General features: G+C 40.3%; 2 protein-coding genes across 2 annotated transcripts; both read right to left on the reverse strand.

The window, feature by feature from the left end:
- Positions 1-3,444: 3,444 nt before the first annotated feature.
- On the reverse strand, positions 3,445-8,292 carry LOC136420908 (uncharacterized). Its single transcript, XM_066408027.1, has 4 exons — positions 8,133-8,292; positions 6,914-7,156; positions 5,822-6,084; positions 3,445-4,945 (listed from the first exon to the last, which is right to left on the reverse strand). The coding sequence occupies exons 1-4, from the start codon at positions 8,230-8,232 to the stop codon at positions 4,715-4,717; spliced, it is 837 nt and encodes a 278-aa protein (XP_066264124.1). The 5' UTR covers positions 8,233-8,292; the 3' UTR covers positions 3,445-4,714.
- Positions 8,293-8,358: 66 nt separating this feature from the next.
- Positions 8,359-17,523, reverse strand: LOC136421104 (uncharacterized). The gene is made up of 13 exons (XM_066408254.1): positions 17,454-17,523; positions 16,692-16,934; positions 14,251-14,364; positions 13,502-13,744; positions 12,452-12,637; positions 11,705-11,877; positions 11,362-11,550; positions 10,284-11,214; positions 9,956-10,126; positions 9,446-9,610; positions 9,075-9,251; positions 8,567-8,737; positions 8,359-8,405 (listed from the first exon to the last, which is right to left on the reverse strand). Exons 1-13 carry the CDS (start codon positions 17,521-17,523, stop codon positions 8,359-8,361), a joined length of 2,880 nt encoding a protein of 959 aa, XP_066264351.1.
- Positions 17,524-17,816: the final 293 nt, after the last annotated feature.

Consider the following 17,816-nt stretch of genomic DNA (forward strand, 5'->3'; position numbering starts at 1 on the left):
GGCGCCGTTACATTCGAATTCGTCGTAGGTTGTCTTGCGATTTTGATTTCGTATAATTTTTTTAACAAGCTGTGACAATACCAAATTAAACGACGCAAGTATCTTAAGTCTTTTCCATAACAAGGCAGCTGAATTTTGCATGCAGGACACAAGAACGATTATCCCCAAAACGGCCTTAGGTTGCGATCGTGCGACTATTGCACGACATATGTGACGTCTTGGAGATCAATTGTCTCGACCGAGAGGCCTGGTAAAGAGTGAAGTTACCCAAAGTTTGAAATACAATGGCAGAAATTTCAAATATTTATCTTGGCAGAAAAATAATTGAATAATTCCACAAAACAAATGCGTATGTGGTGAATATAGTCGACTGGACTATACAAGAGATAGCCCAGTCTTTTATATTCATCAAATGTATCAGTAGTAGAGTCTATTCTACCTGTGGTGACGTCTTGGCTTGGAAGTGACGGCAACGGGCGACGAGCTTTGTTGGGTCCACTCTGCGCCATCTGGAGCGGCTCTTTTTTCGTTGTGCTTATCGTTGGCGAAGAAACTGAAGGACAAGGACAGTGGATGTCATGTGATCAAATCACGAGTTGTGCAATCTCTTCAACTAAAAATGTATGTATGACCGACTGGATATCAAAGAAAACGTTTTTTTCGTGATGCAATTTACTAAATTCAGTGGTTAAATGCTCATCCGACCGATACATTTTTGGGACTTATCTATGACCGTATGGGTTTCAAACGGACCCCATACTGTTTTGCTCATAAATATCTTATCATTATATATGCAGACAATGAGGAGAACCCCATTTTGCTGTAGAAATCTTTAACTTCCTTTATTTCAACAATCTTGTGTCTTATTATTTTACAAAACAATTTTTGCTGTAAAACACTGATAGCATAAACGTGTTATTGAACAAGGATCCAGGACAGTTAGAACATACGTAAAAGATAAAGAATTTATAATGTGTCTGAGTCATAGTCCACCTAAACACACAGTCACGTTCTTATAGCTTTGTCAATTTTCTTCTTTTTCGCTTAGCTCTTTTTGTAATGGCTCTTTTTGAGTATAGATAGATAAGTATGATATATCCTACCTGTAGTGGCGTCTGGATAAGGAACTGGTGGCAACGGGCGACGAGCTTTGTTGCCCCCACTGTCTGCCATCTGACGCGGCTCTTTTTCTGTTGTGCTCATCGTCGGCCAAGCAACGATGACAAGAATAATGGAGGTCGTGTGATCAATATACACGAGTTGCGCAGTCTCTACAACTCAAAATGTTATGTATTACCGACTGTATGAAATACGTTTTTGCTTTGTACATTTAATTGAATCAGTGGCGAAAAGCCACGTGAATGTGGCTTGAAAGAAATTCTTAAAAGGATGACGAATGATTATGAGATACCGACACTATATACATATAATTCTGGTAAAACAATAACTGAAACTGGGAACCGTTGATATCTATACTAAGCGTTGGCAAAGCCAATATCTACGTCTTCAATATCTACCTAGACAAGACAGAGTGATTGGTCTGCGTTGCAGGCAGAATCATCGCCCACGTGCACTGGTAAATGATTTTTTTTTTTAAACATCGTAAACAAGAAAGGTAATAAAAGTATTGCCATGGCGACGATTGCAAGTTTTTGGAATACTGGATGGTTTTCTCCTTTTTACATATGATCATATCTTGCACTACTTGTTGTTTTAGCATTGTTGGGCATTCTCTTTATACTCAAACAACTAAGGTGGAAATACTTTCCTTGATCACATTCAGCATTGTGACATTCCAGGAGCTTCTCTCCCTGAGATGGCTATGTATTGCACAGACATATAGTGGTGCAAAGCAAGGCACTTCCTTTTTGGCTTCTTGCCTGCTTGTCTTAACTCTGGTACCCGGCTACAGTGTGGACAGTACCAGGTATTTCTCAAAGAAACCCCATCAATTCCATACATTCATTCCATTCATCATATTTGCAAAGCCCCGTGACGTCACGTGAAAGCCGAGAGTGGCATGTCGGAATGGTTATACCACAGCACATACGCGGATTCACCGGAAGTACAACCAAACAAAAAACATAATATAACTGTTTGGCGCACTCCTGAAGCGTCGCCAAAAATTTATTGTTTTGTTTATTTTTCTATTGTGGATATCATACAATTGTCTGCAAATATTTTAAGACATGTCAAAATAGCTCTAAATTCTACAATAACAAATTTGTCGTAGTTGGGAATGTACCCTTTATGTTCGAACTTTCTATATATTAGCGTTACAGCTGATGCCCAGGTGATTATCATACAATGTGGTCACTGTTAAATTTGATTTTTTTTGTTGCCTTTAGTGAACCAATTCCCGAGAAGTACGGAAAAGACTTCAACTTGTAGATCGCGAGGAATAAAAACATATATAACACATTGACGAATGTACTGGTATTATCACATTTTATTACGAAATGCTAATTATATGTGCATTTTCTTGATGTAAGCTTTTATATGTCATCTTGTTAATAACGGCGTGTTTGGTGTATAAGCACTACAATATTACATAAGATAATTTATAATAAGTATAAGAGCAAAAAATAATGTGTTATTATGACATTCATCTGTCAAATCATCACATTTATCCTGTTCCTACATTTAGGTTTTATAAGTACTACATGTTTTACAAGACACAGCAACCAGCCCATATACTGTGGAGTCTTCAAATGTAATTTCGTCTGAAAAAAGAAAGATAATTTCCAACAGTGGCCTGCCAACATTTGAGTCTGGGCGTACATTCCTACGAATGTTTTGGAAAAAGGAAAATAGCTGAGTGACGTTTTCATCGACTTCAGTGACGAGACAACCTTCGCAAATCACAGTGTCATAACAATAGTTGTGTACGCTTTTTAACCCAACTAATCATTGGAAGGTGGTATCAACATGCCAACCTCGAGTCGATTCCCTTATGTTAAACTAAACGCTAAAAACTTTATAGCATATAATAGATTCGACTAATGTCCTGATATTTCATTACGTAATGTTTTTTTGTACTCATATGCTTAACATTCTTACTTTGATTACTTGTTTGCTTAGCACTCTACAAGCTGTTACAAGATCTCTGAGCCTCTTCATACATCATTAACACATACTACAAAATTGTTCCGTGATGCTGAATAACAGCTTTTTTAAAGAACACGTTTACATTGAATTGCAGCATCATATATGTTGTACTGAATAGTCTTGTAATCGAACCTCAATCACTTGCCTCGCATAACCTCACTGAACGAATAAAATAAATTAAAGGTGCATGTAGCAAGAGACTGCGTCCAAAAACTTTGAAAATGATATTGCGAACTCGCCATAAGCTTTAGTAAACGGACAAATAAACGTTGCCTCTCATACATGTCTTTGCTAAATGAAGTGATTCGATATAGACTGAAACAACAGCTATGTTGAAACAATTCTATTGAGATGACATATGAAGCAATGGCGGTACATGCAATGCAACGTTAGTTAACCTTTAGTCGTTGCGTACCTATATTCGTTGTTTTTAACAACGGTGTATTGAGGAGATCCTCGGTGAAAATGAAAATTATGCAAATTGCAACATCAGTAATACCACCAGCATTGCAAACTTGAGAAATTCTAAAACACAGATACGGTTCCCCGGATGAGATAAATGTTACATCCGCTCAAAATAATTATTCATAGGACAACTGAATGACATTTGTTTTGCTGACCCGCAACGGGACTCAAAGTGTGATAAATCATCAAGAAATTACTTTTTGTTGCCACGACGCTGTGACGCACTTTGGAATCGAACGGCCGCCATTTTATCTCAGTTCTGGGTTCCATCCCAAAAAGTTTAACCTTTGACACGAAAATGTCGAGGGAAGGGCGCGTGCAGGATACTTGTAGATTGCTGAACTACAAACTGAGGATTATTTGTATCGCAATAGCTGTTGTATGCCGTTAACGTCCCGATAATTATTGCATAAGTTTCAGGGGAAGTCATGGCGCAAGGATCGACTTTATGTGCCACGTTCTACTGACACAATAACCATACATGTATTTTGCTACTAAAACGCAGTTTAACGCTTGCCACTTGGTACTTCATCATCGTCATCTTGCGTCCGGATTTAGTGTTAATATTACTTGGTACTTAGATGACTTGTTTTGTTGTGATTTTTATCTGTTTTGTAAGATTGTTTTTTTGAACACTCTCTTCAAGCCAAGAATGGAACAACAGCTGCTGTAAAAGGGTAGTTATCAGTCAATAATCTGGGTAATTATGACGAGTTTTCTCACAACAGATAAAGAACCTTCCTAGAACGCGGTCGTTCTCAATCTCAACGCAACACCGCGGTGATTTCCAATTGAATTATCTTTGTATCAGCAGGACTAGTGAGAAAATATATATCAGGTATAGTATTATACGTGGCAAATTTAATCTAAAATATCGTCATGCAACAGAACTAATGGTTTACTCTTTTACCAGATTCGTGTCACTTGTATTAGCAAAACGCAACTAATAAAAGTCAACTAGTGATGTAAAAGTAGGTAAATGCATATGCAGGCATTCTCCGTGAAACGTCATGCTTCACACAAAAAATTCACTAAAACTGGCACTTTTAATGTGATACTGTTTGCATCCATGCAGTTGCTGAGTTGGCCCAATTGAGGTTCTAGAACCTGATATAACCTCTTTGTTTGGTCCATCTCGGTCTCAAGCTCGCCAACAATGTTTAACGTCTGAAATATCAAACCGCTTTGTGTTTTTCCGTGGTATCAGACCCTTAGAAGCTTGACAGATGTACTTCTTCTTCTGATCGCATTCAACATCGTCCCACATGTGGGTACCAGTGGGTTCTGACCAGTACTGTACACACATTTGGGGTCTTATCCACCAGTTTGAATCCACGAAAGAAGGTACCACCGGCTCTCCTGGATTCCATCCCTAACCAAAAAAGAAGTTATTTCATTGTCAACGAAGCAAAATGGTCCAACCATCTTTAATCTTAATGTATACTTTAACATAGCTCATTTCAAAAATGCAGTGCTCAGAATAAAAAGAATGACTATGTGATTTCTGAGAAAAGCCAAAAAAAGATTATAACTATTAAGAGGAAAACAGATTTATTTGATATTATTATTACTAGTAGAGTTATAACAGCACAAGATAATACATTCTAGCAGACTGACGTTAAGAAAAGAATATCTTTATCATTTCGGATAGATTAACAAGGAATAACAATTATGACGTCTATTTTCGCCATTTTGCCAACAGCTATTTTTCATATTTTAAAAGAATCGCAATTGCAGGCGGCAAATTGCGCCTGTTTGCAACACTTTTCGACTGCCTGGCATAATTTGGTGCTGTCTAGTGGGACACACGCTTAATATTATGTAATTTGACAATTTATTGCTCTGAAACCTTTTTCTGTCTGTATTCAATGGTTAGTTCCAATAGTTAGGTTTTTAGACGTTTCAATGCATAACTATTGTCTACTGTGCCTGCCTAAGTGCCCTTGCCAGCAACCCTAAATCTTCTGCTGATGGTGCTATACCATCTGCCTTCTAACACACAATCTTACCATTTCTTCTATACATTACATTATTAATATACACTTAATACAAAATGTCCTGAAACTTTTTTTCTGATTTCCTGCGTGGGGTGCAACCCCCCCCCCCCCAAAGAATTGCCTACGTCAAATGCCAGAAACAGAGCAAGATCAGAAAAGTAAGGAAAGAAAAACTTGTAGATGGCTGTAGTTGAGATTCACGGTTAGTCTTCTCAATGACTTCCTTAACCAACAGCACAACGTTAACATACCTTGTAGCTATTATCTTTTATGCAAGACCCGTCTGGCCAATGCCAGCTTCTGACAGGGACTTGCTTCAGGCCGATCCAGTAGTCATTATCCTTTTTATCCTTGATCAGGTTTCTCAAAGCGACGTCCAATTGTCTGGTCTTGGGCATGGCTAGTGTGGCTCCGTCTTTCTCACAGGCCGCCTGGGCGTCATTGTAGCTCTTTTTGTCATGATAAGCCCGGAAACAACTATGTGCAATCAGTTGGTAGCCACCTTTGCATTGAACTGAAACAATCATATGGGAATTTTGGTCATCATTTATTCTTATTGGACTCCTGCACCTGTATCGTATAGCCGCTATAACTGATCTTTGGCATAACACACAGGTTTTGTTACAACGGATGGCCTGTGGACGTCATACCTAATATTTTGGTATCCCGAATAGAGAAGTGGAAAAGATGATTATCGCAGCGATTTTTTTCACAAAGATTGGAGACTTTTTTTTTTACTTGTAGAGTTGATAAAGTGATCAACTGTCTGACTTAACAGATTGGTCATGCCGCTAGAAAAAAGGGAGACGTCCTGACAGCTTTCAATATCATAGAGAACAAGAGTTCGGAGACCTCATATCTCCATGAACTATTTTGATCATGCAAATATATTTACATAATCTATGTTTGGTCATGTACACCTTTAGCTAACGTACATGCACATGTAGTAATATTGACAGTCCAATCATCTACCACTTAAATGGATTATGGCGCTTTTGCATTAATTATGCAGATTGGGAATTTATTTGCATAATTGGTTTCTGTTAATGTTTCACCTGCCATTAATTACTAATGTTACATGTATTCGAGTCATTTAATGGAAAACACTGCAAGTTAGATTTTCTTCATTAACTATGCAAAGTAATGCCGAATGTACATAATTTACATCTCATTATGTACATCTCTGTCTAAACTACTTGCATACCAAATATCGCGGAAATCCGTCGTTCCTTTGTTCGGTTATTCGCCTTGTAAATCTATATCTTCACTTTTTATGGGGATAAAAAATCATGGACCAGGTACAACCACTGGCTTTTATTTACGCTTAAACGTTAAGATCTTACCATTACAGATTGGCACGTCACAATAGTCCCATCTCGTGCGAGGGTCTGTGGTGTAGCACCAAGCTCCGCTTGAGCCGTCCGGATTCCTGCAGTAGTTCTGCTCCAGTCCGGATGATGGATACTTAGCAGCTGTCCTGTCGTGTGTATGAGGTGTCTGACTGTCCCAGCGTTGACACGTCAGGCCTGTTCTGGTCACAGAGAGTTTTCCTCGGAAGGATGTCGCTTTTTCCTCATAACATTCCTCTGATCCAGATGAACGAGAAAGAAAGAAGTATTGTGAATCATACAGGGGGATGCTAACTAGGGAGATGGAGGATCTATAACGTAGAGAAAAAAAGACTAAAAGAAATGAGAGCCAGCCGATCAATTATTTCCACATGAATACAACCAGCAAAAATGTTGTGTTTCCGGTTTCCCGACCGACCCGAGAACAAATTTGCCAACCCAAGCCTTTTTGGGGTCAACTACTGGCAATTGACATAAAATTGAGATCTGAGTGATCCTCATTTATGTTGCAATGGAAAATTGTAGCTGTACACTGTACAGTTGCATGTAAAACGTTTCACACACCTCTCACATTTTGAAAATCTGGCAAAGTGAGAAACATTTCAACTGTAGATTATTACTTAATCATAAAAACTATGAACAGACAGTTATTACAATTCATAACCAGGGCAAATGTAGAGATTCCGTTCATATCATAGTACATCCAAAATTTAAACGTACACACAACAAGAGTACGGAGACCTCATGAATATCTCCATGAAATGTTCTAATTATGCAAATGACTCCCACAATTACATAATTTATGCTTGGTCAAATCCCTTTAAGGACATTACATCATTTATGTGGGGTTTTTTCCAACAGAAATCATCTGGTTGAATCTCCTTTGGTGTAGTCTGAAGTTCGCAAACATAGTTTGATGAATATAATTAAGACATCTGAAGCATGTGAGGTCCAACGATGTGTAGAGGAAGCGAACCCACCGACAATGCTGCTCAACTTGGGCATGGTCTTTCATTTTATCATAAAACCCAGGCAACACTGTATAATTCATTGGAAACATTAAACATTTTTTTTAGATTCAAATGCTGGAATCTGTTTGATCATGGACACCAGTGTAAATGCGCTCTTTCCATACACTGACGCTACAAAAAGAATATCAATTGCACTTAAATGCAACAAAGATAGATACTTTTTAATGAACTAAAAGACACACCTTTGCAAGTAGGGACCCTGTCACTCCATGTACCGTCTGCCTGGCACCTGATGCTTTTCGCACCTACAAGTTTGTACCCGCGGTGACAGAATAAGCGCATAGATCCTTGGTTGAAACTGGAGCGTCTCAAGTAGCCATTCGCTGGAGATCTCAGTGTCGTGCACTGCACAGCTGAAACATAGAATCGAAAAAGATAACAATTATGATAACGGACAAAGAAAACGTTCTACACTCGATATGACACATCTATGTCGAAGATCATATCCCATCTTTCTTCAGGGATATGAACGTCGAGCTATTTGTCTTTTTGTTATAATTTAAATTTAATTCTAAAAATTTTAAAAATTTAATCGCAAACCGTGATAATTACTTTTATATGCACTCCATTCACTCCATACACTGCAGCTACAAAAATATCAAAGCCTTACATGTACCTTGGCAAGTAGGAACGCTCCCATTCCATGTGCCGTCTGCCTGGCACTTGGTACTTCTCGCACCTACAAGATTGTACCCACGGTTACAGGTAAAGCGCATCACTCCCTGGTATGAGCTGGAACCACGCATGTCACCATTGACTGGAGGGGTCAGTGTCGGGCATTGTACAACTGAAACAAATGAAAACTATATATAAAAAATTCTATCAGGGAAGAAACACAGATGCATCTTAAAATAATAAAATTTAATCTAATTGGATTGAATTATAATATAGTACCCATAATATTTTTAAAAAATCATGTATTCGAAAAAATACGAAATAAATAGGCATGTAAACACCTTTTGTTTCATTATTTGGCAATCTATGTTTTCTCTTCTGAATAACCTATAGACGTACATGTTGGTGATCCTCCACTCAAGTCCAAAGCTGAATCTGTTTTGATCATAGACACATATTTATATGCACTCTTTCCATACAATGAAGCTACAAAAAGATCAAAGCCTTACATGCTCCTTGGCAAGACGGAACCCTGCTACTCCATGTACCGTCTGGACCGCACCTGATGCTTCTCGCACCTACACGATTGTACCCACGGTCACAGCCGAAGTTCATCACTCCCGGATAGAAGCGAGAACCACGCATATTACCATTGACTGGAGGTGTCAGCGCCGGACATTGTATAACTGAAACAAAGGAAATATAGATATAAAAAATGTTATTATGGAAGAAACAAAGGACAATCTTAATCTTATGATATAAATAGCACCCATCATATAAAAAAGAATCATGTACTCTGATATATACGAAATAGATAGGCATGTAAACCCGGGTTGTTTCGTTTATTGGCAATCTATTTCTTCTCCTCTGTAAAATTTACCTGTGCATGTTGGTGCTCCTCCACTCCAAGTCCCGTCAGACTGACAGGTGAGAGAAGAGGCACCGACCAGCTTGTATCTTGGGTCACACGTGAAGGTGACCACGTCTGTAAAGGATCCAGTCATGGTACCGTGTGCTGGAGGTGTCAGCTCGGCGCATTGTACAGCTGTAAAGAGATACAAATGATATCGTAAAGTTATAAAGCCTTTTAAAGACAGTAATCATCTGGTTGAATCCACTTTGGTTTAGTCTGACGTGCACATACATAGTTTGATGAATACTGTGAATAACGTTGGAAAATGTGATGCCAAATAATGTGTGAGGATGCAAACCCACCGACAATGTTGCTCAACTTGGGCATGGTCTTTCGTTTTATCATAACACTAATAACAATGTATAATTCATCAAAAACACTAAAAACGATGCTGGAATCTGTTTGATCATGGACACCAGTTAATATGCAGTCTTTTCATGCACTGAAGCTACAAAAAGATCAAAGCCTTACATGTACCTTGGCAAGTAGGAACACTGCCACTCCATGTACGATCTGCATGACACCTGATTCTTTTTGCACCTACAAGTTTGTACCCGCGGTGACAGGTGAAGCGCATCCCACCCTGACGGATGCGATAACGACGCATATGACCATTGACTGGAGGTGTCAGCGTCAGACATTTTACAGCTGAAACACAGATTCAAACAAAGGAAAAATTAACACCAAGTAGCTTTTCCATGGACATCTTAAACTTACAAAAGTCATTTGCTCTGATAAGGCATGAAAACACGGTTACTTTGTCGCATCTATTGCCAACCTATTATTTCTCTTCCGGACAACCTACCTTTACATGTTGGTGCTCTTCCACTCCAAGTCCCGTCAGACTGACAGGTGAGTGAAGAGGTACCGACCATCTTGTATCCTGGGTCACACGTGAAGGTGGCCACGTCTCTGTAGGAGTTGGAGCCAGTCACAGCACCGTGTGCTGGTGGTGTCAGCTTAGAACACTGAAGTGTGGTTGTCATCTTTGGAGGTGTGGTTGGCACTTGTGGCAGTGTGGATGTCACAAGTGGCTGTTTTGATGTCACCTGTGGCGGTGTAGATGTTGTCTTTGTTGGTCCAGTTGTCACCCCTGGCAACATAGCTGTGCCCTGTGGCAGTGTGGTTGTCCCCTGGGGCAGTGTAGTTATCACACGTGGCAGTGTTGCTGTCGCCTGTGGCGGTGTAGTTGTCGACTGGGGCAGTGTTGCTGTAACCTGTGGCAGTGTGATTGTCACCTGTGGCAGTGTGGTTGTCCCCTTGGACAGTGTAGTTATTACACGTGGCAGTGTGGTCGTCGCCTGTGGCAGTGTAGTTGTCACCTGTGGTTGTGTAGTTGTCGCCTGTGGCAGTGTAGTTGTCACCTGTGGCGGTGTTACTGTAACCTGTGGCAGTGTGATTGTCACCTGTGGCAGTGTGGTTGTCCCCTGGGGCAGTGTGGTCGTCCCCTGTGGCAGTGTGGTCGTCCCCTGTGGCAGTGTAGTAGTCACCTGTGGCGGTGTTGCTGTAACCTGTGGCAGTGTGATTGTCCCCTGTGGCAGTGTAGTTATTACACGTGGCAGTGTGGTCGTCCCCTGTGGCAGTGTAGTTGTCACCTGTGGTGGTGTAGTTGTCGCCTGTGGCAGTGTAGTTGTCTTTGGTGGTTCAGTTGTTACCCCTGGCATCATAATTGTTCCCTGTGGCAGTGTAGTTGTCACCCGTGGCAGTTCAGTTGTCACAACATCATGGCTGGTGGTCTGTTGAGGCATACCAAATGTAGTATTGGTACTGGTATGCTGACATTGAACAAAATAACACAATGTAAAGGTGCTACGTCTTCTTCTTGCAGATACAGAAATTATGTTTACATATGCTAAAAAATCAAAATTAAAGATTTTACTTACTTGAGCTGCAGTTATCAGCATAAATTCATATGCTGTTCCTCTTCCGATTGAAGGTGGAAACATGCTGGCTGCCAGATGCGGTCTGGTTGCAGATGAGTGGGCATTTGTCAGAATGACTGGTGGGTAGGTTGCAGTCACGTTGGTAGTTGTCACAGGCTTAGATGGTGTCCAATTGGCCATCACAAAAGGCTATCAAGAATAGAGGTAAGTCACATGTCGCATGAAGCGTGAGGATTAATAATGAGCAAAGTAACATGTGTTATCATCATCATTATTCTATTGGACCAAAATAGATATATATACATATCATTATTACATCTTGAATCTAATGTAGAAGGCTAACCATGTGTATGTCAGCTTGTCCTCCTGGTGTGGCAGTGAAGTGTACGATGATACCAGCTCCTGTACCTAGAAAGGCGACCGCTGCAATGACGATGATGATGAACACCTTTGAACGGTGAAACGCCATCTTGCAGCGTGTAGAGAACCCACAAATGTTTGCCGTATCGTTTGTATCTGTGAAAAGTCAGTACCATTTCATATCAATTTGTTTCTAGATTACATCAATTATGGTTGCTTTTAGAAGTTATAGATCTACAGGACTAAGATGAAATTTTGCTCTCAGAATTTCACTGGTAGATTATGTACTATATATGAATACAAATCATATATATATTGTTCAGTATTAACCATTATGGATGCTCTTTATCATTCTTTATGGGCATTGTTTATCATTACGTGAATTGGAACATCAATTAGAAAGCAGCAATTGTTTGCAAAGTCCATTTTAATTCGTATATGCAAGGGAATATGTTGAACACTTTCTACCATATACGATGATATGCTTTGCTTTAAAGAAATTAATATGATTTATCAAATGATTTCTATACGTAATGTTATTATCAATACAATAATCATACATCTTCATATATTGGGATAAGATTCAATGCATCCAACATACTTACACAAAATGTTCATTATATACACAGCATATAATGACTCTCACCCCATATTATTCTGAAATCACTAAGCGGCACTTTTTGTGGTAATAATAAACATCACTAGAGGGTGTATCATTAATTGTCTTTACCTTGTCGTAAGGCACCTGGTACATACATCTGGTTGTCCACAAGGCCATGAATGTGACAGTCCGTAGTGTTGGGTGCTGTACTGTCAGTCCCTGTATCAGCTGGTGGCTGACGAAGGTTCTTGATGTCATCCTTGTCGACATAGTTGTTCATGTGGCTGTCACTAGTGTCAGGTTGGTGATGAATGCCTGTAAAAGAAAATATTTCGGCTTTGGCTTTCTTGTCTTTGGCAGAATGAAAATCAGGAGCACTTAATATTCCTGCACATTTGGTGGATGGATCTTAATGATATGGATGGATGGATCTTAATTCAATAAGTGGGTACCTGCAGCCAAACCAAAGGACAAGTTTAAAAAAACAACACTCCTGTAATAAAAATCAAGGTGAGGTGAGTTTCTTGTTCCACCATTACCTTCTAATTTCTGTGTGAACAAACAGGAAACATTTAGTATATAAGTAAATACGTTTCCCTCATCTTCATGGAGTGGAGGTTACGGTTCGGTCACAATCGTCGTGGGTCGTCGAGCGATTTTGATTCCGTGAAATTTTTAAACAAGCTGTGACAAAACCAACTTGAAGTTGAGCCATCGACGAATACATACTACAGCCATTCCGTAACTATGTTTTGCAGAACTCACTACATCTGGCTGACACTGGTGAAAGACTCTTCCAGTTTTCTAGGACGAATGCATCTGTGAATTATCTGAGAAGGCTCAATTGTGCTCAGCGTCGGCCAAGCAACTGAAGTTAGCATAGATACGCGTTTTCCTAGAATATTGGACAAGATTTAGTCGGGAGGAATTCATGTGCATGTAGCTGAAAAGGGCACTGTATGAAGATCGGCATTGTCAATACGTAAACATAACATAATCTAGAGATGGGCGAAGCAGTTCAAATGAGCACCACAAATGATGAACTGTAATGTATTCAGTATAGTCACATAAAAAGCAGTATCTAAACAAACTTACTGTTATCACAATGTCTTTTACACAAGAAATTCATTCATTTTGTTGTGGTTGTAATTATTTGACAATTCACAGAAGGAAACGCACCTTTACTGTCCTCCTGTTGTAATGCACCAGCTGCATACGTTCCGTTGTGAACCAAGCCAACGACTTTCTGGCCCACAGTCACTGGGAGACTGTCTGCCCCCACACTGGATGGTTGTTCTTCATGTTTGAGTTGTTTACCGGTCTGCCGTAGTTTACTGATATCATCTATGTCTATGTAATGGTACATGTGGGTGCCAGCATATTCTGGGTCTCCACTGGTAGCAGCGGGTGTGAACTCTGTGCCTGCGGAAAGTTCCCAAAAATTCTGTATGATTATAGAGGAAACATTTAGTATGCGTGTATAATTTTCTCTCATCTTGATGGGGTAGATGTCACGGCGCGGTCATATTGGTCGTTGGTCGTCGTGCGATTCTGATTTCGTTGTATTTCTAAAGAAGTGACAAAACCAACTTAAAGTTGAACCATAAACAAATATCTAGTATAGTACAGCCCTTTCCGTAATAATTACAAGAAAGCTGCATTTTTCAGGACACAATCACAATTATCCCCAAAAGGCCCTTAGGTTACAATCGTGCGACGATTGCACGACAATTGTCTCGACCTGGTAGAGAATGAGGTTACCCAACGACAAAGTTTCAAGTTACAGCGGCAGAAATCTTAAAGATTTATCTTGGCAAAAAAAATGGAAGTGTTCCATAAATCAAATGCGTATGGGGCGATTGTTGTCGACAGGAGGTGGTCCAGATCACTGTATTAATCAGATATGTCAGTAGTAGATTCTATTCTACCTGTAGTGACGCCTTGGCTTGGAAGTGGCGGCAGCGGGCGACGAGCTTTGTTGTGTCCACTCTGCGCCATCTGACGCGGCTCTTTTTCCGTTGTGCTCATCGTTGGCAAAGAGACTGAAGGGAGACAGTGGAGATCATGTGATCTTCAATCACGAGTTGTGCAATCTCTTCAACTCAAAGTGCATATATATGACCGACTGGATATCAAACAAAAAGTTTTTCTTTCTCGATGCAACTGATTGAATTCACTGGTGAAAAGCCACGTAAACGGGATGGTTTGAAATTCCTAAATTCCAAAAATGCTGAAGAATGATTACGAGGGACCAACACTTTTTTGGTGAAACTTTAATTGAAAGTGGAACAGTCAGACGTCTTCGGTTACCTTGTCCTTTAGACATCATTACACTAATGAACAGCATAAAAGCTACAAAATTTGAGTGCATATTTTAACCACGTCGTGTCCGGTTTTTTGGCGGCAGCAAAGGGAACGCTTAATGCAGGGAAGCATGTGGTAACTGGAAAAGTTCAACATGTTCTCAGCGAATGAATGACCCCCCCCCCCCGTAGACAAATGGCTGATAGTCCGGACAGATGGAGCCATCATTTCTGCACACCGTCTCGGTTGCAAAGCTGGGCTGGCTGAATCATGCTGACATGTTGCCATTGTGCTATTCTATATTGAATGCTGGACTAGAATCAACGGGAAGCTGACATGTACATAAGTGAAATGTTCCTGGATTCTTCCCACAAATGTCAAGGACGTTCCGTGTGAAAGAGTGAGGGACATTTACGTCAGCAAAAAGACTAAGGCTTGACCACAAAATTGACTCCTTCGCCCCCACGTCACGAGGCAGCGTTCCATAGCCCAGCATCACATGAGAGGTCCTTGGCTCAAACATAGTTTGCATTTGTCAGGGACAGAGAGGTCAAGATGATTTTAAATGCAGTAACCCCGAGTCCATATGTTCAGTTCCAACAGGTATGTTTGGGAGTAGGTGGGGTTCCTTTGAGAAAGACCTGGTACTGTCCATACTGTAGTCTGCTACCAGAGTTAAGTCGAGCAAGCCATAAGCCAAAAAGGAAGCAACCTGAACCATCAGCAGTTAGCCAGGTTGCCTTGCTTTGAACCACTATATGTCTGTGCAAGGCAAAGCCATCTTAGGGAAAGAAGCTCATTGAATGTCACAATGCTGAATGTGACCAGGGAAAGTATTCGTTGTTTGGACATGAAGAGAATGCCCAATAACGCTAAAACAGCATGGCAGTGCCAGATATGTAAAAAAGAAAGCCATCCAGTATTCCTAAAACTTGAAATCGTCGCCATGGCGATACTTTTGATTGCCTTTTTTGTTGTTATTTTGGTTGTTGCTGACCTATTGCAGTTTCATGCCACTCTAGAAAGTCTGACAGATGCTGGATATGTCAGTTTAACTTCTAGGTTTTATGTAATCATTATGTATAGGAATACGCAATAACCAACAACGTTAGATGGATTCATTTACCCGCCAGTTGTTTGCTCAACCAAGTACTAGTACAGTTGACATTTTTAGTGACGGCAAATTTCCATAAAAATATGTCTGCCTTTCTGATTTAGAAGTAAAGTGTTATTTTTTCTACAAAACACCCAAGGAAAAGTAATCAATTGTGCAAAGCTTCCAAATATACAGAAGAACTTACTACATCTGCTTGACACCTTTGGTTGACCGACTGTCCCAGTTTTCTAGGACGAATGTACCTGGGGGCCTGCAAGATCTCCTTTCTACCGTTACAATCCCTGAGGTACGCATAACCGAAAATTGACGAGCAGTACGCACGCCCGTACTGCGGAATAACATTCCTATACAATTCTTGTGAACACAAAAGTACACGGACAGTCTTTTGTCGGCAGATTTCCTATCAGAAAAAGCATATATCTGAATAGGACAGTTACACAAATCTAAGGCCCATCGGGGCGAATATAGTATACTAGACTATAAGGGGATAGTTCAGTCTACTATTTACATCAAATTTATCAGTAGTAGAGTTTGTCCTATCTATACTGACGTCTTGGAATTAGTGGCAACAGGGGACAAGCTTTGTTATGTTCATTGTAAACAATCTGAGGCGGCTCTTTTCTAGTTGTGCTCAGCGTCGTCCAAGCAACTAAAGCTAGCATAGATACGCGTTTTCCTGGAATATTGGACAAGATTTGTTAAGGAGGAATGTATGTGCATGTAACTTGAACGGGCACTGTATGGAGATCGGCATTGTCTTATAACATAATTTAGAGATGGGCGAAGCAGTTGAAATGAGCACCACAAATGATGAACTGAAATGTATTCAGTATATCAGCATAAAAAGCAGCATCTAAACGAACTTCCTGTTATCACAATGTCTTTTACACAAGAAATTCATCAATTTTGTGGTTGTAATTATTTGACAATTCACAGAAGCAAACGCACCTGTACTGTCCTCCTGTTGTAATGCACCAGCCGCATACGTTCCATTGTGAACCAAGCCAACGACTTTCTGGCCCACAGTTACTGGGAGACTGTCTGCCCCCACACGGGATGGTTGTTCTTCATGTTTGCGTTGTTTACCGGTCTGCCGTAGTTTACTGATTTCATCTTTGTCTATGTAATGGTACATGTGGGTGCCAGCATATTCTGGGTCTCTACTGGTAGCAGGGGGCGTGTACTCTGTACCTGCGGAAAGTTCCAAAAATCCTGTGTTATTATTTTATCAACTATAACCGAAAAGCGAGAAGAAGCAGAATTTATCTAATGATACTCATATTCTTTTATATCCGTTTACTGTACTTTTATTTTGTTTTTGTTGTGACCTGTACTTAGCCAAGTGTGGCAGAAATGTGCAATAAAGGTCTTCATTCATTTAACAGGAAACATTTAGTAAGAGTATGCAAGTCCGTCTCATCTTGATGGTAGCGGCGTCGTGTGTCGTCGTGTGACTTTGTTTTCGCATAATTTTTAAACAAGTTGTGACAAAACCAAGTTGAATCATCAACAAGTATCTAACACGAGCACGATAATCCCCAAAATGCCCGTAGGCTGCGACGATTGCACGACGTCTGTGATTTGTATTGGAGATCAACTGTCTCGACCGGGAGGCCTGTTTGAGACTGAGGTTACAATAAAAAATATCGTGGATTTATCAAACTGAAATAAGATTTTCAACAAGTGTGTCAGTATTAGAGTGTATCCTACCTGTACTGTCGTCTTGGTACGGAAGTGGTGGCAACGGGCGACGAGCTTTGTTGCCTCCACTGTGCGCCATCTTTTTTTCTGTTGTGCTCAACGTCGGCCAAGCAACTTAGGGACAAGGACAATGGAGATCGTGTGATCCATACACGAGTTGCGCATGCGTAGTCTCTACAACTCAAAACGTTATGTATTACCGACTGCATATCAAACAAAAGGTTTTTCTGCTTTGTACTGTTGATTAAATTCAGCTGTGAGGACGTGATGAACGTGGCTTGAAATGAATTCTTAAAATGCTGACAAATGGCTATGAGTATGAGAGACCGACACCATTCTCGTAAAACTAGACCTGAAACTGGTAACCGTTGA

Source organism: Branchiostoma lanceolatum, chromosome 15 (genome assembly GCF_035083965.1).
Source record: "Branchiostoma lanceolatum isolate klBraLanc5 chromosome 15, klBraLanc5.hap2, whole genome shotgun sequence".
NCBI classification, from domain to species: domain Eukaryota; kingdom Metazoa; phylum Chordata; class Leptocardii; order Amphioxiformes; family Branchiostomatidae; genus Branchiostoma; species Branchiostoma lanceolatum.